The sequence below is a fragment of the Microtus ochrogaster genome, linkage group LG9, assembly GCF_000317375.1.
Source record: "Microtus ochrogaster isolate Prairie Vole_2 linkage group LG9, MicOch1.0, whole genome shotgun sequence".
Taxonomy (NCBI): domain Eukaryota; kingdom Metazoa; phylum Chordata; class Mammalia; order Rodentia; family Cricetidae; genus Microtus; species Microtus ochrogaster.
Window position 1 is genome coordinate 15948081 of NC_022034.1, and position 25799 is coordinate 15973879.

At 40.4% G+C, this 25799-nt stretch overlaps 1 protein-coding gene across 6 annotated transcripts in view; it reads left to right on the plus strand.

Moving 5' to 3' along the window:
• LOC101983738 (nesprin-1-like) overlaps positions 1-25799 on the plus strand; it is a 191322-nt gene that overhangs the window by 128538 nt on the left and 36985 nt on the right. For 3 of the 6 annotated variants that reach the window (XM_013352283.2, XM_013352284.2, XM_013352285.2), the window contains 6 exons: positions 2961-3157; positions 4403-4512; positions 8479-8529; positions 11245-11352; positions 16421-16558; positions 17534-17698. In XM_013352283.2, coding sequence (XP_013207737.1) covers positions 2961-3157; positions 4403-4512; positions 8479-8529; positions 11245-11352; positions 16421-16558; positions 17534-17698 — 769 coding nt within the window. The remainder of the gene's footprint in view (positions 1-2960; positions 3158-4402; positions 4513-8478; positions 8530-11244; positions 11353-16420; positions 16559-17533; positions 17699-25799) is intronic. The other 3 variants (XM_013352286.2, XM_013352287.2, XM_013352288.2) reach the window with 1 other exon arrangement.

A 25799-nucleotide genomic window follows, 5' to 3' on the forward strand; every position in this document is an offset into this window, starting at 1 on the left:
GGCATGAGTATTCATATATATGGTGATTAGTCAAAGTTGTTCATGCAACTTGTATTCTGATATTAATGATGATTTTCTTTTCCTTGTCTTTAAGTAGATGTATAATTGGGGACCTGAGAAGTCTCTACCCATCAATGCATTACTAAGATTCATCTCTTTGATATCTGCATACACTGCAGAAGTGCAGAAAGTGAATCCGGATCTTTGCTATGAAAATTCTTTCAGACCACATGATATTAATATGCAGCCCTATTGCCAATAGTTTTTGTATAAATTTCCTTTTTTGCTACCTCAGCCTGTATGTCTCAGCGTCTTGCCTGACACAGTGAGGGCTTCAGATTCCATCCCCATCTCACCATATGAATGGCAATATTCCTAAAATCATCTTGTGTGGGACTCTAGTTAGTAATCACTGGGCTAACTGTGATCCATATCTTCACACAAATAGTACACAAAAGTCAATGAAAAAAATGTCTTTTAGGATGCAAGGTAATTAAGCCCTTCAAGCTTTTAATAAGTTTTACAAGTATTTTCAGAAATGTAAGCACTGAGTTGCAGCATTGGGGTGCCACTGCCAAATAAGAATCTTTGTGTTTGGGGACAGAAACTAGCAATAGAACCAAGCAAGCAAACATGTGTGCATCCAAATTAACACTAGTAGTTCTATGTAAACAACAGTACCGGTCAAAGAAACCTATGAACTGGACACAGTTGTCACTGCCTTGCAGGATGGGCCTGGTTTCTTTGTGTTTCTTTACAAAATTCATAGATGATAAATTTGAGGTGAAACCAACATTGTTTTGTAAAGGCAAGCTACTAATTTGATGTGATGAGAAACAATATGTATACCTTTAGATTAACACATGCATTTTCCATATATTTTCAATGAACAGAAGAAAATGAAATGGCAGTTTTAATTACTCTAAGATAATAAATACTTAAGAGAACTATGTTTCAGTCCAATAATATAAGTTCAAGAAAATCAGAAAAAATAACTAATTATATGGTGAATATATTGGCTTGTTTATTTATTAATTCTGCTACCTTATTCAGTTAAGGACTAATTTTTAGTGCCTTAAAGAGACAAACATTTTGCATGAAGAAATGGGAGCAAAGGGCAAGTGTTGGGATGAGGGTAAGATGAAGGCATTATATTCAAATAAGCAGAAACAAGGATGGAGCCACAGAGGGTAGTAGATTTCTGCTGAAAAAACTACATAGTATCTAGAGTTAATGACTTAAGAGAATATTCAAATATTCTGTATAATTACAGAAACCCTAAGAGATAGTTTAACATGTTTATTTACAAAGTCAATATGAATTCCAAAGGTTTTACTTTTGGCACATATGTTTTGTGCAGCCAGTAGACACAGACACAGTATGTTTGGCACATATGTTTTGTGCAGCCAGTAGACACAGACACAGTATGTTTGGCACATATGTTTTGTGCAGCCAGTAGACACAGACACAGTACGTTTGAGAGTCAAATGTTATTCTTCTTTAGGATAGGACTTGGAGATCACTTATCAACTTACTCATGGACCTGTCAGACTGTATTTTTTATGAAAACCTTGAGAACCTGCGAAAAACTAAATGATGTTTCTGCTTCACTTAGAAATATCTATACAGTTAAGAAGACTAATTTTATTTTAAATTTATTAACTGATAATAATGTGTGTGTGTGTGTGTGTGTGTGTGAAAGAGAGAGAGACAGAGACAGGGAGACGGGGAAGTGGTTATGTCATCACATGCTGTGGAACTGAGAAGACAGCCCTTGGGAGTTGATTTGCTCTTCTTTCACCACGTGGTATCAAACTCCCTTCGACGGTCAGCCTTGCACAGCCAAGTGCTTTTACTTACTGAGCCACTTTACTGGCAAGTTGACACTAATTTTTAGAAAAGAAACTTTGGAAGATTGTATTTGCCAAGTGTGAAGTAAGCGCCGGTGTCTGTAGCTTTTACCCCTCTCCAGGGGGTTCTCAAGATGTTCAGGATAGTCTCTAGAACTCTCTTCCTAGCTCCCTTTACACTTGATAAGTTACACACTGGAGGGGGCCTCGCTGCAAGGTTGTGTTGCTTCTGTTTTCAACAAGAACCTATTATCACCAGCTTGAACAGCTGCATTAATTAGAACTGGTTTTTCATTAGTCATGTTCACCACCAAAGATAAAGGATTCACCACCAGGAATTTCTCTCAAAGAAATCAGATAGATAGATAAATAGATAGATAGATGATAGATAGATAGATAGATAGATAGATAGATAGATAGATAGATAGATAGATAGACAGATAGACAGACAGTTGCAAACCCACTTGATTGGTGGAGCAACTGGAGTTAGTGTCTGAACATATGTATGAGCTGCGTGGTGAGCACATTGCACATGTGACTGCATTGACTTACATATGTGATTGCAATGTATCTTATCTTCTATAATTTACTTGACATGACTTAGACACACCATCTTAGCCTGTTAGAGCCCGCACTCACAGGACACCATGAGGCTTATTATATTCTTATCTTAATATTTTCCCCTCTTAAAAATTTTTACACATTTTAAAGTAATTCCATTTTCCTTTCAAAACATGCATAAAACGTGCTCTGAAGGGCCCATCACAGTAATTGAAAAGTACCATGTCGAAAATACTGCGTGGTAGTAACCACCTCTAATCCAGACTTTCAGAAGTATGAGAGAGGAGACTTGACAGGGCCAAAATGAATTACATAGTAAGACTCTCTCAAAACAAGTTAAGAAAAGAAGATAAAAGAGGAGATGAAAAGAAAGAAAACTATATAAGTAAAATGTGTTCATCTTAATACTTTCTAAAATTGTGATTGACATATACCGTTGATTGACATAGAGCATCTTTGGTTAACATGTCTGGGCTTTATTCAAACCCTAAAGCAAGTGCTGCCATCAGTCTAGAATGTGACATTGTTTTCTCTGTTTATCACACTCAGGCAGATGGGAATAGAAGTGAAAGACTTCGGGAAGAGCTGGAGGACTGGGCTGGCCTTCCATTCTGTCATCCATGCCATCCGGCCTGAGCTGGTGGACCTGGAGAAGGTGAAAAGTAGATCGAACAGGGAAAACCTGGAGGATGCCTTCACCATCGCAGAAACACAACTGGGCATTCCCAGACTACTTGATCCTGAAGGTACACAGAACCATCCTCAACTGATATATGTAGGCCTAGCATGTTCGCATGCCCCTGACCCACACATTCCATGACTTCTGAGATGCCACTAAGAAACATAAAGCTGGGGAGTGCATAGGGGAATAATAACTTCCTGTGTCGTGTGTCTTCTGCATGTTTGTCACCCTGTTGTGGGGAATAGGTTATACCAGTATTCCAGACAGCTCTTTGCCATTGGCATACCAAGCCGGGCAGTGGTGGCACACATCTTTAATCCCAGCACTGGGGAGACAAAGGCAGGTGGATCTCTGTGAGTTCTAGGCCAGCCTGGTCTACAAGAGCTAGTTCCAGGACAGGCTCCAAAGCTACAGAGAAACCCTGTCTTGAAAAACCAAATTCCAAAAACCAAAACCTAAAACAAGAACAACAACAAAATGCCATTGGCACATCAGCCTGGTGCACAGAACTTAAAAGACCCTTTGGATGACTCTAAATTCGTAGTGCTCTACCCAGAGATCAGTGCACCGCTCAGACCTCGTCAAGGTTTCTTTGAGCAGTGGTTAAAGCAGATGCACACAGCTGATCAAAGGGCGAGAAGGAACGTCAGTGAACACTCGGTCACTTACTAATTTATTTACATTTAAGTGGTGTATGCAGCTCCACCCCATGTATAATTACTGAATATGCATACATATTTGCCCTGGATTATGCTGATTTTGCATAAATATCAGTAGCTTCAACAACTAAGTTAATCGAGATGCTTTCAGGCTGTCTCTCAAAGAGTGCTTGTCTAAAGCACTGGCATTTTGAATGTCCACATTGAAGAAGCTCTCTGAGAAGTCATATGCAGTAAAATTTATCAGGTAATATTTATTTATGATTGGCCCTATTTGCACCTACACAAGCAGTCACTAGCATTACACGCGTGGGCATTTGGACCCCACAGGCTCACTCAGATTCTCAGCTTCACGTTTTATTGCATTTTTATTAGCTGACAGGACACCTATGTAATCATGCAGCATCTTCAATGAATGATAAATTGGCCTTGAAATGATCTACAAGGAATTTGTGCTACTTCCCACAAAGCTCTCTCTCAAAAAGTACCCCTTGTCCATGTGATAGCATTTCTACCCAGTATCCTCCAGACTAAACTTTTCTTCTTGGTTCAAGATGTAAGCTTGGGATGCAGCAACTATGTTTCAAAACTTGTGTTGATAAACACCTAAGGCATGAAGTAACTCACATAATTGAGCTTTGTTTTTACAGATGTTGATGTGGACAAGCCAGATGAGAAGTCTATTATGACCTATGTAGCCCAGTTTCTGACGCAATATCCTGATATCCGCGGTGCAGGGTGTGATGGACAAGAGAATGAGGTAGGATTTTGCTGTCTGAATTGATAGCCACTCCACAATGAGAGCATACGTTTATACATACTTACTGTTTTTAAGAAGTTATTCAGACTGAATTTTAATATGAGAACAAGGATATAAATTTAATTATAACTTAGCAAGGAATACTCAGTAGACCTGATGGGGTTAACAAAGATCTCTCTGGTTCATATGACAGGTACCCCAGACAGATCATTACTAGTAGTAAATGTTATAATTACATTTAAATTAAGGAGAGTCAGCAGCTTAGGGCTTTAATATAGCACATCAAGTATACACAAAGTCTGGTGGTTTCTTGTTCTTCCTGATCTCCTAAAATTTAATTTAGAATTTCAAAGTTTATGTATCTATTTGCAGAAAACACGGATGTCAGACATACTTTGCACAAGTTCTAATTACTCACTGCAATTCAATTTTCCATATTTCAATAGTTTAAATGACATTTCACTTCTGAACATTCTTGGATGATCTATGCTCACTGTCATAATATTTAAAATGTTGGATGAAAAGAAAATGACCTGTATAGCTAGAACCTGGAAAAAACCTAAATGTCCCTTGACTGAAGAATGGATAAGAAAAATGTGGTACATTTACACAATGGAGTAACAGCATAAAAAATAATGACATCTTGAAATTTTCAGGCAAATGGATGGAGCTAGAAAACACCATATTGAGAAAAGTAACCCAGACTCAGAAAGACAAATATCATATGTACTCATTCATAAGTGTCTTTTAGACATAAAGCAAAAAAAAAAAACAGCCTACAATTCACAACCCCAGAGAACCTAGACAGCAATGAGGACCCTGAGAGAGACTGCATGAATGTAATCTGCATAAAAAGTAGAAAAAGACAAGATATCCTGAGTAAATTGGGAGCATGGAGACTATAGGAGAGGGTTGAAGGAGAGAGAAGCAGGAAGGGGAGCAGAGAAAAAGGTATAGCTCAATAAAATCAATAAAATCATGTTGAACAGGAAAAGAAATAAAGAAAATTAACTGTATTTGACCTTTTTTTAGATAGAATGTGTTCCCAGAAATGCAACCTAAAGTAATGTGTTGCTGTTATTCTCTAACATATGTATGTACATGTGTGTAGACTCACAGCATTTTAGAAAAAATTTACAGCACCCATCAACATGGTCATTTTTGCACGAATATGAAAACCAGTGCAGGCCACTGTGTGCGTGAGCAATGATTTATTCGTACAAACTTAAACACTGTAAATTTCCAGTTCTCTATGACAAACAGCAGGGTGAAATTTTCTTACGAGATTATTTCTTTGGAGTGGAATTCCTACCCTCATCTGAACTTTAAATTGCCAGGCACGTTTGAAGTCTTGTTCAAGCTCCAGGGTTGGATGCCTGGCCTTGTTTGCGTTCTAGGCAACGCACCAGGTGCCTCGCTTCCTGGGACACAGCACTGATGCACAGGTCCTACTGCAGTCTTTCAAACCTCAGCACAAGCCATTGGCCACCACAAAGTTGGAATTTTATGTTAAGGTTAAGTACCCCAGGGCACATGATGAATGAGTTGCTAAGATGTCTCTGTCTCCTTTGCCCTGATTTCATTTGGAGCTTTGGAACTGTTTGACACTATAATGAAGATGTATACAAAGCAAAAACTTTTAAAAGAGTAAATAATAAAAACTTTGAAACAGGCCCAAGAAAGAAAGGGTCAGGGAGCAGAAGCCACATCCGCAAGAACCACAGGTATTGTGCGGGCAGGGGGAGTCAGCGACCCAGGAAAGGATGGAGGGAAGTGAAGGTGACTGCTGTTTCAAGGTGCTCCTGCGCAGAATTAACGGAGCTGTTTCAAGGTGCTCCCAGGCAGAATGAATGGAGCTGTTTCAAGGTGCTCCCAGGCAGAATGAATGGAGCTGTTTCAAGGTGCTCCCAGACAGAATGAATGGAGCTGTTTCAAGGTGCTTCCGGGCAGAAGGAATGGAGCAGTTGGTAGAACTGGGCTTCCTAGGACAGTGGTTTAAAAACCTCTCGTTTTTGTTCTTTCCAGCACCCAGGAAGAGACTGGCCACTAGAGTAGTTAATCATGAGTAAAGCGATTGTTCCCGAGAGGCATAGTAAAGACTCAAGAGAAGCCCCTGCTCTTGCTAGTGTGGATTCATACCAGGGTGCAGTCGATCAGGCCTATAGCTTTTGCTGGTAAACCTGGACTTGCAAGTTGCTACGTGGGTGAGAAACTTTATTTAAAGCACTGGAGTCACTCACATACAACACAGGTTTCCAGCTTGCTTTCCTATTTGAAATATGTATATGCTCCCCGTGGTAGATTTATGAGTGATCTGGGTTTTTATTGGGGATGTCTCTGATACAAATTGTCATATCAGACAGATAAGTAACTCTGGCTACATACATTTGTTGGGTGAAAGAGGATGCCTGTGAGCAAGAATTTAAGGCAAAAATCCTTAGAGATGAGAGCCTACACACACACACACACACACACACACACACACACTCACACACACGTACACACATATATATACATGAGCACATGCACACACACAGGATGTACACAGGACATATACACAGAGAGTGCACACACAAAGGACACACAGACACAAGGAATATACAAACAGGACACACACACAGAGGACACAGATGAGAAAGAAAGGGAGGGAGGGAAGGGAGACACACTTTTTAGTACACTTCATGACAGAAGCCTTAATATTAAGAGACTGACAATAATGTAAGAAATAAATTTTAACTATTTAAAGAATATTTTCTCCATCTTTTTCCTAATAGGAAGACTTGGATGATATTTTCCTGGTCATCATAAAATTAATTTTAAGAAAAGGTTTTACAAACTTTGCTCCTTGGTGTGAAATTTTATATATAGGAAACAAGCATCCAAAGCTAAATATTGTAATAGTTAAAATATGTTTTACAACTTTTACTTGTCAGTGCCGTTAATGGTGCATAACAGTGTAAATGAACTTGGCAGATTTTACTGGTGTCCATATTAGGGTGACACATCCCTTCAGAGCCTTTGGTATTTGTTTACTTGGGTCTTAGTAAATTTCTTGGTTCATTTGAAAACAATGTCCTCTTATTTTGTATATTTGATTTCTGTATCACCTATATGGCCCTATTTCAATGATATATTATGGATTCATTTAAAATATGATTCCTTGGGCCAGTGGTTTGGCACAGCGGGTAAAGAAGCGAAGCAGGCTGTCAAGACTGGCAATAGGACCTCAGATCCCTGGGCCTGCACGGCAGGAAGAAAGAACTCCAGGAAGTTGTCCCCTGGACTCCACATCCATGCTCCAGAAGCATGCACACTCCATTTAATCCCTACACACATGCAAAATAAGTAAAATGTAAATACATGCATGCATATACATAAGTATGTGCGTATACACACACATATATACATTTTCTAACTGGAAGTGCACATTTACCATGCCATTATTCAATCTGCCAAACCAATGAAGAAACTTTTAACATAGTCCTTGGGCAATTTGTACTAAGTGTAAATGAATAAAATAGGCCAGTTAATTCCGTTCAATTACCTAATAGCCTTTCAATTACTCTTTTCCCCTCAACACATTATTGATGAACCTCAGAAGGTACAGTGCAGTATTAACTGTGAGACTCATAGAAAGATGCATCTTCAGGCAGTGTATTTACAGGGGAAAGTATGAGTCCTTATAATCTTTCCTTATATATTTCACAGAAAATATTTGAAACTATTTTGAAGCATGTTTACAGATTATATGTATTTCCACATATGATTATTTCAAGTTCAAATAAAAACATCACTGGTCAGCTAACTTCAGTAACTTGCTGGAAGCTGTGTAAGCATTTCAAAGTCATTATATGTCTGAAATTATTATTTATCAGTGGATAGATGCCTCCCCAACAATTCTCATCCTTTTCTACATAATTTTGCTCCTGATTTATATTATGTGTTTGTATATTTTCATATTGTTAGGAAATATTTCGAGTTTTCCCATCTTTTGCCAATTTTATACAAAATTCCAAGGTAAGATTTAAGGAGTCTTGAACGAGTGTTTCAAATATTCTTCACCTCTTAGCTTCTTCATCGTTCCTTTGCATGCATTTTGTTCGAGCTCACCTTCCATTTAGTATGCTAATTTTATGTTAATAATATAACAATGTTAATTATCCATCATGCAAATTCATTTACTTTCTGGCATAACAAATAATATGTGTCTATGTGACTGAATATTAGTGTCTACCTAGCCCACTAATTTTTAATATGGCATCAAGTAATGTACTTACCAGCACTAATAGAAAGAGGTCCGTGGTGCTTCTGTTGGCTTTTCTTGAATGTGATGTACAAAGTAGAAGGCAAATAAAGTGACTATTTTGACATATTAAAATATGAAGCAGAAAACCACTGAAAAAAGTAAAAATCCAGCTTGTCCCCAGTCTGAGGACATCTCTTTGGCTCAATATTGGGTCAAAGTCCATACATTTAGTAAATGCTACATATATGTAGAAGTATTTGCAAAATGAATGCTTGTGTTCAAGTTGTTGAGTGCTTAGCCTATTTTTTTAACTTCTACATATTTCTTTATATAATTTCTAGGCCCTGGGCATGAATATCTATTATTGCAATAGATTTATGCCAACATGGGGATAAAAGGCTAGAAGTGACTAATTTTATGTCAAGTATGAAATTGTTTTTGTTCCCTGATCCACACAGCCTAAGTTTTTGCCTATATAAGCATGCCATAAAAGTATAAGGGTGCCTTTGGGTTTAAAAGAGAGAAAAGGAGGGAATGCTGATAGTCAAGCTAGTTTGGTGTGCTGGTGTTTGGCTTGAAATGTAGGCAAAGAGACCTCTGTATCTTTCAAATGCATGTGGAAGTCACCATTTGAAGAAAAGCCACTGAACCAATAGTTTATGAGACTCTTGGTGTTGTTTAGAACTTCATTTTCCTATTACAAAAGGAGATGTTGAGTGTAAGGGTAGCTGCATCCCCCTCACCTCTTCAGAAGGTCTGTTTCTTCCCCACCACCAGGGCCCTCTGCTGCACAGACTCTAATGCCGTCATTTCAGAGCACAATCCCCCAATGACTCCTGAAGTCATGTCATTTAATAACAGCAGCTATTCTTAGGGTCAGTTCCCAGGGTATGTCAGAAGTTGACAAGATACCTACCATAGAAGGCTGGCGGTGGCGTTCTTAGTTCACTGAGACAAAGGCCAGGGAGGAGGAGTGGCCAGTTTGACTTCCTGTTCCTGGGAGATAAACGGGGTTTATTTTCCCTCGCAGATCAGAGCTGTGCATTCATTAATAGGTTCATTGTGTTCATGAAAATCAACTCATAATAAAACGTGACCTTGATTACATTCACCTGCTCATTCAGAAGAACATCATGGGGAGAGCTGAGGTTCTGCAGGCTGGCCCCAGTTTCAGGGTTTTCTTAATAAATACACAACCAGTTCATCATTATTCCATTGCCATCTGTTGAGAGATACGGAGTGACAAGCTGCACTTGAGCCACTGGAGATGAACGCAATGGCAGACATCAGGCAGGATGGGTATAGGGGCTAAGGCTGCTTCAGGTTCATAGAGGACAGTCCTCCGTGTGGCTCTGTGTGCTGAAACAAGAGCTGGGGTCACCTGAATATTTGGGATAGCAATTCTTGAGTGTCTCCCACATCTATTGAGCCAGGCTCACCTTCTGGGCTGTCACAATCCCTCCAGGTGAGTGTAATGCCTTTTAAATGTTGAGATGAACTAGCCTAGAAAACTCCTCTATTTCAAGAAGAAGTTCTCAGAGGAGATCTCAGCAAAGGGGGGGAAAGAGGTGTCTAGGAAAAAGATAGCTATATCTAGCTACCAGACCCAATGATAGGACAAGTCATGGATCACACCAATATTCTGTGCCTCTCTCTGTCCAGGGTATAACAATAGGGGACTTCAAGTTGTCTCCTAAAGACTAAGAAGGGTATGTGATCAGTCAGGCCAGCGAGATGCTGTACCTGAAAGCCGTTTGCAAGTGCACACAAGAAAACCATGTGAAATCAGTTTCTATCTACCTTGGCATTCCTATAAGAAATGAAATCCCCTGAAAAATTAGAATTTTCACTTCGTTGGTTCTGGAATGTTTCTGTGTTTGTAGATATGGGTAAGTGGATGAACACTGGACAACTCATTGTGCAGATGACTTGGTAAATCGACAATAAGAATCCTGCAGCAAGGGTGCAGGAAATAAAAGTGAATGGTCTGTGTGCATTTTCTGTACATATAGTAAATACAGTAATAGCATATTTAAAATAGTAGTAGGTGGGATTTGTCTAATGTTTTGATGACTCCTTGACAACCACGGTTTACTCCATTCATAGCAGTTCCTGGGATTATCAGTTACTGGTGTTTGGGAAGCACCCCAGGCTTGTGTCTCTTTTATAGACACCACCTTTTCTGGGTATATTTTGGATGCAAGATTTTCTATTTTGAGCACGTTTTTCCTTATTTAATCAGTTAGTGCTCTAACTTCAGTCCACACGAACGTTCCCTTAGTGTTGAAAGGGGAAAGGAAGAAAGATAATTTTAGTACTCCAAAGACATTTTATCCGGAATCAGTTTTGTTTCTTATACTACAAAAAAAGATGAAGAACAAGGAGAAGAGCAATACCAGAAAATATTTGGCGTGTGCTAAGTACTAATTGTAACCAGAGACTAATTGTATAGTACTAATAACATTGCGATGTTTCCTGGCTTCCAGAGAGAAGACAGACTAATTTTGAAGGAAACCAAAGTTTGGATAGAACAGTTTGAGAGAGATTTGACTAGAGCACAGATGACAGAGTCAAACCTGCAGGACAGATATCAGGTAAGTGTGGGAAAGAGAGCTGGATGCTTCAAAAGCTTTTCATGCATAAGATGAAGATAAGTCATGGAATGTATATCTAGTCTTCCGAATCATACTGATGGGAAGATTCTTTAAATAAGTACCAAGCATTGTCTTAAATTTTGAGAGAACGATACTGATTCTACCTAAGCAGATACCTTGAGGTTGCACTGTGCCCTCAGTACAGAGAGCTGAGCTGTCATCATTTCTGACAGCTCGATCTTATCCACAACGCAGAACAAAAAGATAGAGTCATTGGTCTCAAAGACCCTCGGAGTTCCAGATGTCAACAGACATAAAAATCCACTGCAACCAACAACTGACTTGAGACCAACGGAAGTTACTAAAACAAGTGGAGCTTACAAAAGAATTTCCTAAGTATCTGCTGAGGGTCGCCTGAGGGGATGAGTCTCAGGACTGCAACTTGTCCGGCTCCAGACAGATGGCCTTGAACTGAGGCAGAGCGCTGTGTCCAGTCTCCTCAGGATGCCAGCAGCTCACTTTCTGCTTTCAATTTACACGTCCAAGGAGATCTTGCCACAGCAGGCTTTTCCCATTAAAAAGTTGTGACTTCTTCCCTGCCGTGTTGTCATTTTCCTCCCATTTCAAATTCCACTTCATTTCAGTGGGCAAGCTGAATGTAACACATTCTGAGCCACATTCTCTCACAGACTCCACCCGTTTTATTTCAGCCACGTTTCTTCTCTTTCTTTTGTTTCTTTTCTTTCTTTCTTTCTTTCTTTCTTTCTTTCTTTCTTTCTTTCTTTCTTTCTTTTTGTTCTACCAAAACTGTGCAGTGATGTGAGATCCAACACGGCAGACAATAAAAGTACTTATCAAAGCACGATTGTGGGATATCATACACTTTTATAAATATACCCCAATTTAGAGGGCCATGCAATCATTGTAAAATTTTTTTAAACTTGGCACAACAATAGATGTGTGCTTAGTTTCCATGGATTCTTTTGCTTTGAAACTCAGTGTAATCTTCTGTTTCTCCCCAAAATAAAATTCTCTGTGATGAGTTGCATTATAAAATGATGACTCCAGCAAACTGAAAACAGAGTACAGAAACAGAGGAGATGTGTTTGTTTTGTTTGTTGGTAAATTTTAGCTGTAACACAAATGGTCAAAAACTAGATTTCCAAGCAGCACCAGGTATTATTTTATCAGAGGAAATCAGAGGATCAGGAAACAGACACACAAACAAACAAAGTCCCCTTGGGTGCCTACGACTGTCAGCGTTTAAAACAAGGCCGAAAACTCTCCGCAGTCTGCATGTGGGGAAAATTCTCTTTCAAGTTCGCATTACATAATCTGCATTTTCTTTTTATTTGACTCGTCAGAAGAAACACATCTCCAGTTTTTCCATACACAGAATTCTATGGGACATGTTTGTAGCTTCTGAATGCCATTAAGCCAGAGATGGAGTTTATGGTCACATTTGTGTTCTTCGGCTCCCCCTAGTGTTCTTCAGGGGAACTTGCAAGTTAATAACGGAAATTCTCCCCAGGGTCTATGAATTCTGTAGAACTTCCCGGCCCCTGTAATCTAATTGTACATCTTAATGGCATTTCCAGTTCAAACCTGGATGTGGAGTCATATTTTAGATGTTCAAATTTACAATTAATGTCAGTTTTCAATTCACGTCTGTGAATTGAATCACTTTGTAGATCTGCTAGTTTATTATGAAAAATGTACAACTTCAGGATAACTATTTTTATATTAGTTTCAAGCCTATGATTAGGTGTATGCATGATGAAATTTTAAATATTCTGTGGCATCCTTAAAAATTGTATAGTATAAAATTAAATGATTATTATGTAAGTAATAAAACCAGAAGGAAACCTCTTTATACAGAATTAGTAAATCTAGGTATGTTTGTATTATTTGACATATAATATACATTATAAATAGTAATATGATGTACTATAAATAATAATACTTCTTGATAAAGCAATTATTTTGTTCATTAGTATTTATAAATTCATACTTGTATTTAAGTATGCTTTTCTGGCAAACATGAACTAGTTAATAAATTACTTAACTACAAATCAGTCCTTTTTAAAGTTTTAAAATAATTTTGAAGTCATGGTTTACTCTTTAAAAGCTTCAAGCATCATGCATTATATACGCACCACCACTACCATCCCCCAACTTTCCTTAGTCCCCCTCACCCCATCCCTCACCACCTTCATGCCTTCTTTTATTCGTTGTGGTTATTGATAACCTCTTGAGTCCAGCTAGTGCTGTCTCTGTGTTCATAAGTGTGTGACCACATACTGGAGCATAAGCAAACTGTCAGGTGCCATCCATAAAGGAGAGCGAGTCCCTCCCTTCCAGGAGCCATCAGGGTCAATAGCTCCTCAGCTCAGGGTGGGGCCTCAGGTCCCTCCAAGCGGGAATTTTGACTGGCTTGATTTTTCTTAAATTGATTTTTATTGAGCTTTGCGTTTTTATCTGCTCCCCTCCCTGCCTAACCCCTCCCTCTTCAACCCTCCCCCAAGGTCCCCATGCTCCCAATTTACTCAGGAGATCTTGTCTTTTCTACTTTCTACTTCCCATGTAGTCTATGTAAGTCTCTCTTAGTGTCCTTATTGTTGTCTAAGTTTTCTGGGATTGTGGTTTATAGGCTGGTTTTCTTTTCTTTATGTTTAAAAACCACCTATGAGTGAGTACATGTGATAATTGTCTCTCTGTGTCTGGGTTACCTCACTCTAAATAACGTTTTCTAGCGCCATCCACTTTCATACGAAATTCGAGATGTCATTATTTTTCTTCTGCTGTGTAGTACTCCATTGTGTAAACGTACCACATTTTCCTTATCCATTCTTCAGTCGAGGGGCATTTAGGTTGTTTCCAGGTTCTGGCTATGACAAACAAAGCTGCTATGAACATAGTTAAGCACATGTCCTTGTGGCACAATTGAGCATCCTTTGGATATACACCCAAAAGTGGTATTACTGTGTCTTGAGGAAGGATGTTTCCTAATTTTCTGAGAAATCAGACTGGCTTGAACTTGCGCAGGTCATGAGAGCTGCAGTGAGGTGAATACATCAGCATGTCATGTCCAGAAGTGGGCACCCCACAGCTTTCATCCCGTATATCAGTGATTACCTTCTCTCTGTCCTCTTTAGCAAAGTTTCCTGGTCCTCGGATGGTGGGAAGTTGAGACAGATTCCCTATACAGCAGAGAACTCAGAATAATTTCTACTCTTCACTTAGACCAGTTGTGAATCTCTGCACGAGCCATGACCCACTGAAAAGAGAAGCGTCTCTATAAAGTTGAGAGCAGCCCAGATCTACAAGCATAAGCGTAAAATATGTAGAATGCAGTTTGACAGCATGTCCATTTAGCAGAAACAACAGGAGATTTTCCTGATAGGGTGTGGGCTCTCCAGCCAGGGGCTTTTGATAACTTTTATAGTAATGGACACAAGATCTCACCTGTGGAGTGGGCACAATCAGAAAGCACTTTGTTAACCTCATAACCTCTGTCATGCCACCTCACACCACTGGACACTTCCAGCCAGCGGGCCATTCTTGTAGCAGGCCCTGCTCATCACTGGATAAGAACGTTGCTGTCTTGTCTCATTGGCAGCCTTCTGAGCACCTGGTGGTGCTGTGTAAGTGAGCCAGGACAGAGAGGTACCAAGTCAGTGGTGTCTTCAGAAATAAGGTCTTGCCATCTATTTATGGTGGACACACAAAACAGTGGCTGAAACATGATTGACAAAAACTCAGAGAGAGAAATTGGGGTCCAACTTAAAGATCCTAAAAGCAAACTACCTCAGTCCGAAAAGGCGATGCTGCCTCCAGGAACCTCAAAATAAGACTGTGCCTGAGAGCTGTCTTCTCCCATTTTATAATCCTCTCTATTTAAGGCATGTGCCACTACCACCTGGTCTCTATAGCAAGCTAGTGTGTCTACTGGGTTTGAATGTGTGTGTGTTATTGCTGCCTGGTCTATAAGGCTGGTCAGCGTGGCTCTTTTACTTTTCTGATCGTCAGGCAAGCTTTCTTTATTAAAATACAAGTGAAATGTCACTACAAGTGGCCCGAGGAGGTAGGTTATGCCTGAGACTGAGATTTTCATTTCATAACCCATGCCTTCTGGGAGCAGCATCGTCAACCTATGCAGGGTACTTCTGTTCAAACTCCTCTGTGTGTGTGTGTGTACATGTGTGTATGTGTGTGCGTGTGTGCACATGTGTGTAAATATATACTACAAACTAGTTGATTTCCATATGGCTAAATCATGTATCCTTAGTTTCAGCTAATCCAGCCTCCTATTTTCTCATCTCCCCAAAACCTCTATTCCAATTTAACCCTTTAACCCTGAGGGTCTTCCATCTCTCCTTCTGAGTCTCCTGTGTTGTATTACCCCTCAAATTGAATTGGGTGGGTGGTGTGTGGAAGATCATAGGTTCCTATGCAGCTTTCCCATGCACCCTTCATTTTAGTTTATCCTTCCCCCAATACCGCATTTCCTTGTTTAGCATCCCCTCCGTGCTTGCTCTCTTCCCAGTGTCCTCCCTCTCTACATTCCTTCTACCCATCCTTTACTATCCCCATCCCGTGGGTGACTGCCTTCAGTCGCCCACTTCTAGTTTCCTGGCTTCTAAATGAAGTACAGGTTAAATATACAAAGCCCAGTTTTCTGAGGTGGGACCTGCATCTGCAAGCCAGCTGTCCTTGTCTGTCTTCCTGAGCCTGGTGAGCTCACTCAGCGTCATTTATTTTTTCCACTTCCATCCATTTCTGCACAGACTTCGTAATTTCTAAGAGTTAGTCCGGCTTTTGCTGCTTGTCTTTGCCAAGCCGAAAGGACGATATGTAGAAAACAGCAAACACGGTCAAGGTCTCAGGCAGACAATGTTACGGCTGCTGTTGGTAATGTTACAATGTTACGGCTGCTGTTGGTAATGTTTTCAATGACAGCGCTGGAGCGCTCCCCAACCATAAAGGATCCTCACTTAGGGGATGCGGTTTTCTTGGCTTTTGGTTTTGGGGGCTCATTGCTGTATTGTTTCTGTGTTTCCTAATTTAGTCATTTAAGCACTTCAGAGTTCAGTATGAGATCAAAAGGAAACAGGTGGAAGATCTGATACAGCCACTGCACAGAGACGGCAAACTGTCGCTTGACCAGGCTTTGGTGAAACAGTGCTGGGAGAGAGTGTCCTCCAGGGTAAGTCAGTTTCCTCTGGATGTGTGCATCTCAGCCAAGCTCCGCTTCACTGTCTTTCTCACGGTTATTGCATCAGGGCCTGTTCCCTTTGGCTGAGGCTGGAAAGGGTTAACTGTGGGAGCACATTTGCCCTCTGTTCAGGCTTCCCTGTGCATTGCTGGACGAGCTTGCTATAGCAGCTACTGCCCTGCTTCCCTATCCCAGACAAGACTGCCATCAGCCAGGGAACAGACAGAAGTCCTGAAAGACCCAGGAGATTTTAGTGGGATTCTCACATCTGGTGAATTAATGCTGCAACCTCTGGGCTTGTCGGCAGGCCTGGTCACTTTCACTCAGTGTGACTTTTATCACACCGAAACCAGTAGTCACTAGGTTCTTCCCATAGACAAAAGTTACTTACATGTTCTAGCAAGGCCCTTCTGTGTCTAACATTATTTTGTCTCCTCAAAATTTACTGCAACTTTAGTTCCCTCTCATGCTCAAAGTGTCAGGCTACGGAGATACTTCCTTTCACCATATTTATTGAATTAGCCTGGGTTTTTTTTTCTTTAATCAACCTTGCTTTCTCTCTCTCTCCCCCTCCCTTCATTCTCATGTATATGCATGTGTACATGAGCATATCCATGTATGCAAGTACACTCACACACACACACACACACACACACACACACACTCATGTAGTTGCATGCATAGCCGTGTGCAATTCTCACAGAACTGGAGGTTTTAAATCTGATGAGGGATGGCCTGGGGATCCACCTGTCCCTTCTTCCTCAGAGCTGGGATTGGTTACAAGCACAAGGTATCTTGTGTGGGTTCCAGGAATCAAACTCAGGTCTTAATGCTTGTGGGGTGAGCACCTCCCTTCTTGGAGTTCTCTTCCCAGACCCTCTATGAGTCTTCTGTGGATTTTCAAGTTTTAGGGAAATTTTCTGGAATTATTTTCTATAGCAGAGACATTTTATTCTCCTGTTTCAGCTCTTTGATTGGCATATACAGCTGGACAAATCTCTTCCTGCACCTCTGGGCACTATAGGTGCCTGGCTATACAGGGCAGAGGTGGCCCTGAGAGAAGAGATCACCATTCAGCAGGTCCATGAAGAAACAGCAAAGACAATACAGCGGAAGCTTGAGCAGCATAAGGTAAAATTCTGCCTAGGAACTGGCTTAGTTACTTTTCTATTGCCATGAAAAGACCCTGGATAAGGCAAGTGACAAAAGGACGAATTTAATATGGGTGTTGACAGCTCCAGGTAGTTAGAGTCAAGACCATCACAAGGGGAGACACACAGCAGGAGGACAGGCATGATGCTGGGACAGTTGCTGGGAGCTCACATCTAATCCACAAGCAGCATTCAAAAGAGAACTAACTGGGAAGGCAGTGAGCTTCTGAAATCTCAAAATCCTCCCCAGCGACACACATCATCCAACAAAACCACACCTCCTAATCCTTTTCAAACAGTTCCACTAACTAGGGACCAAGTATTCAAACATGTGGTCCCTGTAGGGACCATGCTTATTCAAGCTACCACAGAAACCTTTCCAGGATGGTCACATCTTGGAGTCCCCAGAGATGCAGCCTCATCAGAAGGCACACAGGTGTGCCCCTCTGAACATCCATCCTCCATAGTTCACAATCTTCCTCTCAGGAGGTGCCAGAAGCAATAGTTTTCTTGCCCATACTCATTACTGACAATTTCAGTACATTGATTTCATAAAATACCTTCCAATAACTCTGGGGTAGGTTTTCATATCTGCAGCCATAATTATTTCTGTGACTATAGGCTATGTTTTTTATTTTAAAAGATGAGCTTCTAGATGATATGAGTTTATGTACTAATATGATTGGCCATTGATTCTATACCTCATCTCTGTATTCTTTCTCAAAGAATGACAAACAAAACTTCCAGTTCTGATTCTTTAGTTGTGCATGGGGAATAAAGGCCTTGGGATACAGTTGAGGACTTTGGTGACCTGTGTGTGGTTAGTGTGTGACTGTTCTCAAATATTTTACAACACTACAGGCCTCAATCACTAAGAATGCTATTTTTAATAGACCAAACGTTAATGCAACCATGTATCTTTCTTACCCCTTTTGTCCTGTGTTTCTGTTTTAGCACGTATATGAAAAACAAGCTGATATGTAGAGATTTCTCCTCCTGTTATTATCAAAAGTATTTTTTATGTCAACCGTTTGATGTGTTTTTAATTACCTGAGGGGAATACTATTTAAAAGATCAAAAGATTAAATACAATTTGAAAGATTTAAAAGATCAAAAACCAAATTCATGGCATCTTTGTGTCATGCACCTGAGACCCTGGCTTTGGAATTCCTGACACAGAGACGCTTGCCTTGCCATTTGATCTCAGTAGACAAAGCCTGGACTAGCTCATCTAGCATCCTGGCTAGATGACGTGTGGCACCGTCACTCACCTCCACTTACACTTTTGCCTTCAGACACTTCCATTTTCTTAAATTTTCTTAAAGTTTGAGGTCAGCAGGGTCTACAGAGCAGGTTCTAGGACAGCCAGGGCTACACAGAGAAACCCTGACTAAAAAAATAAATGATGTGTGTGTATATATTTGTATTTCTTATGTTAGCAATTTGTATACAACGCTTGTAGGGTAAGGACTATCTATTCTAACTCCACATGGGCATCTCATCATTGACAAGTAACTCCTGAGGACTCAATACCACCCAGGGAAAAGAAATAAATACCATGACAGCAACATCACCAAACAAAATCCAACGTGGCAGGACAATTGAAATCAGGCTTGAAGTCATAGGGCTCCACAAGGATGGAGTTCTGGGCTTCATCTCTGGCCTTCCGTTGACCAAGGGGGATAAGGAAAATAACAGAAGAAACACAATAACAATACATTAAAGCAAACAAGTATTCCACTGTCCGCACAAAATACACAGTTCTTACTGTGAAGAGGGTAAGAGAAAGTGTGTTCTGGAGCCATACTTGAGTGACCGTGACTTGGGGAGCTTGGATCAAGGTTGGCCCAGGTTCCATGCTCCAGTTTCACAGAGTTTTTATAGCAACCAGTACAAAGAGAGTTATAAATATAAACATTTTTAAAAAAATGCATTGATGGTAACATCAGAGAAACAAGTTACAGAAAGATGAGGAAACGCTGCTCAGCCTCAAATACTTTCAAGTGACGTTCTTAGTTTTGGGGTTGGTGGAAGCTACTTATCTGCAAATTGACAAATTCTGAGATGTTTTTCTTTCTAAATCTGTGAACCACAGAATATCCTGTAAAGAGGTGTCAAGAAATGGCCGTTCACAGAGTTAAAAGGGGGAGGGTCAAAGCGAGTCCAAGATAAGGTATAATTACATCCTGGATCTACAGCATCCCGACCTCTCCACACCATGGCAGCTGTAATTAGTCAGTCAGTCTTTGCTCACATCTTCTCTCCAGGAACACTCGTTCACAGGAACGACAGAGAGGAAAATAGGAGAGATAATGGAGAATAAAAAAATATGAATGGAGTTAAATATGAGTAAAAGTAAAAGTAATGATCATCTTTGAGACAAAGAAAGGGAGAAAGAAGAGGGCTTAAGAAAAACAGAATAGTATAAGTGGAAAAAGAAAAGAACTGGCTGCAAAAGTATGATCAAAAGATAAAGGCAATGAGGGAATAAAGTTGAGCTGGTGGGATGCTGAGTAACAAAAGTGGAGTGGCTTTTTCCAAGCAAGATGCTATAAAAAGAACACTAAAATGAATAAAAAGGAAAGTAAGCCTGTTTGTTTGTTTTAATTTTTGTGTCTTTTTAAAGACAAAGGATTTTCAAAAATCCATTTTCCATCCCCTCTGATATTGGAACCTGTAAGTTTGGGCAGAGGAGTCTTGAGTCATGGCTTGAGCATGATCCTGTCAGGAGTCAGTGGTCACCTCCAGGCTGATTTTATTTAGGAGCTTTCTTTCTTTATGTCCTGGGAACTGTGCTGGCCCATATGACCTCCATGACCTGTATCCTGGGAAGGTTTCCACTCACTCCAGAATGCCCCAGCCTGCAAACATGCAGACAGCATGCATCCAAGCCAAAGGGGCATCACCAAGCGCATCAGAGAGCTGGACACAGCTCTCCAATGGAGGCTATAAAGTATATTGTCTTTGGGTTTTAAGGCTTTCAAGTCCTGTCCATAATCACCCGCTGGGAAAATCAAGCAATTGTTCAGAGCTCAGTCATCCTAAGCACCAAATAACATATTGGCGAGCCAGTGGCTTATCTTTCCTGCCTCAGCTTGGAACCCTCAGCCTTCACAGCAATCACCCAGAAACAATGAAGGTAACAGCCCTGATCACCGAGTCCTCTCTGGCCCAAGCTCGTTGAGACCGATGCTTCTCAGTCACTCTGTGCATACGCACATTCTGCTCTGTGAACGCCCGTTGTGGCATCTCCCATCCAGCCACTGGAACACGATGTGTCCAGCCTCCAGGGTTGTGCCTTGATTTCAGGTCTGAGTGGGTAACTCAGTTCCAATATGCCTCCTCTCATATCTTGTGAGCCTGGCTGTAGCCCCCGGGTGTAGGTAGTGTCAAAATGGCTCTGCTTTCTGATGCTCTCACTGTCACACCAGACCCCACATTGACAGTAAAGCTTGAGAGGCCCATGCACCGCTCCTGCATCTAGGACTGGCAACCCTATCAGGCCTACACTGTGGTTGAGGCTTTGTCTGCTGCCGCAAACCACACAGCTGGGACTAGAGCTGGGGGCCACTTTCTCTGTCATCTTTCCATTACTCTCTGCCTTGAGCTGTCCCATTGACCCCTTTCTTGTTTTTTGGGGTCTTTTTCCATTTTACTCTTTGGAATATTGTGTTGTCCTGACTCTTCTCATTCCAACAATAAGCTTCTATTCCCCCTCCTTACTCTGGAATTCCTATTTTCAATTTTTTCAGCAAAGCTCCCTTTTCCAAAGTGACTGCCCTGATTTATACTGTAGTCAACACTATCTAAGGCTTTGCTTCTTTCCATATCCCCACCAACTCTTGTTATGCTCCATGTTTATGATAATAGCTACACTCGCAGGCAGGCAGTAATATCTCATTGTGGTTTGAATTTAGATTCTTATAATCACTCAGTATGTTGAACTTTTTTCAGCCATCTACCATCTACTTCTTTGTCTTTTTTTTTTTTTTTGCCCAAGTCCTTTGTCATTTTTAACAGAGGTATTTGTTTCTTACTCTCTTTTGATTAAGTTCCTTGATACTTTTTTATATTAGCCCCTGGTGGTGGGTGATCTTGACTGTCAACCTGATTGGCTTGAGAAGTACCTAGGGTGCTAGTAAAGTACACCAGGTGGGGGTTGGGAGGGCAAGCCAAATAAGATTAACTAAGGGGAGAAGCATCTCAATTGACTATGGGCAGCTCCCTTTCCTGCAGGCATGTAGCTCAAGTCGAAGAAAAGGCAAAGTATGTTCTATGCTGTCTAGTGGGCATGCTGTGAGTTGCCTTCCATACCCTTCCCACTATGGAAGACAGGAGTCCCTAAATCTACAAGTTAAATAAACCTCCTCTCCTTAACTAGATTTTATCTGGCAATTTGTCATAGAGAGAGTTTTTAAGCCCCCCTAACTCTGTAAATGACTGGCAAATACTTGTTTCTGGTCATCTCTGCTGGCAATTTTCCTTGTTCTGCAGCCCTTTAGCCTGAGACAATCCCACTTGCCGCCTTTTGCATTTGTTGTCTGTGCTTTGGGGGTTCTAGCAAACTACACCTAACGCCACTGGCCTGCCTGTCTTCCTTCCTTCCTTCCTTCCTTCCTTCCTTCCTTCCTTCCTTCCTTCCTTCCTTCATTCCTCCCATCCTTTCTTCTTTCTTCTTGTTTTAGACAGTGTTTCACTATGTGGCCCTGGAGAGCCTAGAACTTGATAACTAGACCAGGCTAACCTCAAACTTACAGAGACAGAGATCTGCCTGTCTCTGCATCCTGAGGTCTGGGATTAAACACGCATGCCACTCTAAGCTTCTCACAGGGGTATTTTTGTTTATTTGGTTTTTGTCTTCTGTAGTATTTGCTCCTTTATTTAAGCCTGTGTGAGCTGATTCTTATACAAGCAGTGAAATAGAGGATCCATTATCATACTTTTCCAATTGTCGATGAGATAGATTGTCCTTCCAATAGTGTATTTTGGGTATTTTTGCCAAAAATGAATTGATCATTTGTTCCTGGGCTCCCTGCCCTAATTCATGACTGACTGTGTTCAGAAAACTTTTGATTTGCTTATTATCTCTCTCTACATTTCTCCCTGACACTATCAATATGCACAGACATGCAGAATTCCCTGTCATCTGCTTTTTCAAATTACAGTGGAACTCTGAGGTCTGTCCTATCTCTGCAAACACACACACACACACACACACACACACACACACACACACACACGAGTCTGAACCTTCCTGTCTATGCCTCTGTCTCAGTAATTGTAGGGTTAGGCTGTAGAGGAGCCAAAGTTCAAGTCTCAGCTAAGTTCAAGATACATCACACATTCAGAATGAGAAGCCCTGGGCCCATTGCATCATGGGATACAAAGTACAAACAAATGGAAGAAAAGTTCTAAACAGGAGTACACAGAAACTACCATTCTCACAGATTAGTAAGTATGTGTCCCATGTACTAATTTCCTATAAAATAAGTACAACTGAAAGTATTTTAACTTAATATGTCTAACACAAAAGAAGTTACCTTAGAATTTTAAATGTGATGTAGAATGTGCATGAGTTGTGGGTCTGTGTGTGAGTAAAGAAGTTTCCATCAAAGGTTTCTTCCATGGTAGCTTTCCAGCACTGGGGAGGGAAAAGCATATGGTAGGAGGTGGGGCCTCCAAACTGGAGGTATGACAAACACCACATGACTGTTGTTTATGCACTAAAACCTTGAGCACAGAACAAATGCAAGTGTGTGCCATTTGCTAGAATGTTATAGAAGGTTCCGCAGATGGTGGTAATTTTCCCACAGAATGACTTTTTTCAGTTGGATGATTCACATGGTCCTCTGTGCATGTCACTGACTATATGAGCCATTCTGATGAGAGGAAGATGGATGATAGATAGATAGATAGATAGATAGATAGATAGATAGATAGATAGATAGATAGGAGATAGATGAAAGATAGATTATTATTATGATAGATTATTATGATAATAGATAGATAGTAGATAGATTATTATTATATAGATAAATAGAAAGTAGATTATTATGATAGACATATTATTATTATGATAGATTATTATGGTGATAGTAGAGTAGATATATAGTTTGCAAAAGAGAAAGAGACAGAGAGATGAGAGAATCAGAAAGAGCATGCATGTGCCTATGCTGGCCATCCAACCACCTACCCAAATATGATAAACAAGATATAATGACCAGATAAGATGGAAAGTAGGGAGATGCATAGGAATGGGTGATCATGAAGATGTGGATATAAAGTGAAGGGGGAAACAGACAATGAGAGAATTGAAGCATGCAATAGTGGGACAACAAGAAACAAACAGAGGCAAGCGGAGGACAAGTCCAGGTGGATCACAGAATGATGGTTTTTATTGAGGCAGACCTCTCCATAGACCTGGTCACAGGCAGTTAGAGCAGCATGGTCATAGAGCATCATTGCAATTATGCGATCAATTCTAATTTATTCAGAGTATACTTATTAGGTACTTAACAATAAAGTGAACTGCGAAGACAGGAAGTTTAGATCATTTTTCATTAAAATCCTAACTTTTCTCAGTAGCACACAATCCATGTGTGATATAACCCAACTGGGCAGGCATATCAGACTTGGTAAGAGATCAGCAACCTGAGAAAAGCATGCCAGGGGAGTCTGTGTGCATAAACAGGATGTTTGAAAGCATTAGCTCGTCTTTCTAGTATGAAAAGGAATCCTGATTTCAAAAAACTTAAACATGTTATGGAAACCTAGAATGCTTAATTTTTTCTGAACTCACCACATAAGAAAAAGTATATTTATATAACACGTTTTCTTCACTTACTACGTTGCCAGTGTACAAGTTAAGTATTTAAAAATGTATACTGCAGATAATTCTCCTTATAAACAGTTCTATGGTGATTTCTTTTTACTATCTATTTTATTTTTATGCTTCTGTGCATGTGTGTGTGTGTGTGTGTGTGTGTGTGTGTGTGTGTGTGTGTGTGTGTGTGCCTGTTTGTGGAGGCCAGAAGAGGGCGGCAAATCCCATGAGCAACCCTGTTTTTTTAACATATTTTTAAGTTAACTAATATGTATATTATATCAGAGTACATTAATTATACAAAGTATAGCTCTATAAATCTTTATATTTTCTAGAGAGCTTTATGCTCATTTATCTAGAAAGAGAAAATAGCCCTTGTAGGTGATTATGGAGGATTCAGCCATGTTTCTGATATGGGATGTCCTTTTATTTATGTGTTGCTTTTATCAGTTGATGAATAAAGCTACTTTGACCTATGGCATGGCAGAATATAGACAGGTTGCAAGAGGTATATAGAGAGAGTAGGCAGAGTCAAGGAAATGTCATGTAGCTGCCAAAGGAAAAAGATGCCACTGAAACCTTACCAGTAGGCCACAGCCTTGTGGTGATACACAGATAAATAGAAATGGCCTATTAGCTCAGGCTTCTTATTAACTAACTCTTAAATCTTAAATTAACCCATTTCTATTAATCTGTGCATCATCACGAGGCTGTGGCCTACTGGTAAGGTGCCAGCGGCATCTATCTCCCTCAGCAGCCACATGGCGTTTTCTTGACTCTGCCTACTCTCTCTCTATTTATCTTCCAGCCTCACTATAGTCTGCCCTGCCATAGGCCAAAGTGGCTTTATTCATTGACCAATAAAAGCAGCACATATACAGAAGGACATCCCACATCATGTTTTAATCTAAGTAACTAATTTTACTGAACATTTAACAAAAGGATATGACATAACATTGCCACCCTCTTCTGTAGTTAGATTTACTATGGGCAGGAAGAAAAATAAATGCATTACTCAAAGCCACATATTTGTCTGAAGTTCCAAGCTTTAAATGTGCCCACAAAGTTGTTGACATGTTGCGTTTAACAGGAGTCATACTTTGTTGGCAAGGCAAGAATTTCAAGTACTAAGGAACCATGAGAATGTTGCAGGAGAGAGCTGCTTGTTTGCCCTGGTGCCCAGAACCAAAATAATCACACAGAAACTGTATTATTTAAATCACTGCTGGCCCATTAGCTCTAGCTTCTTATTGGCTAA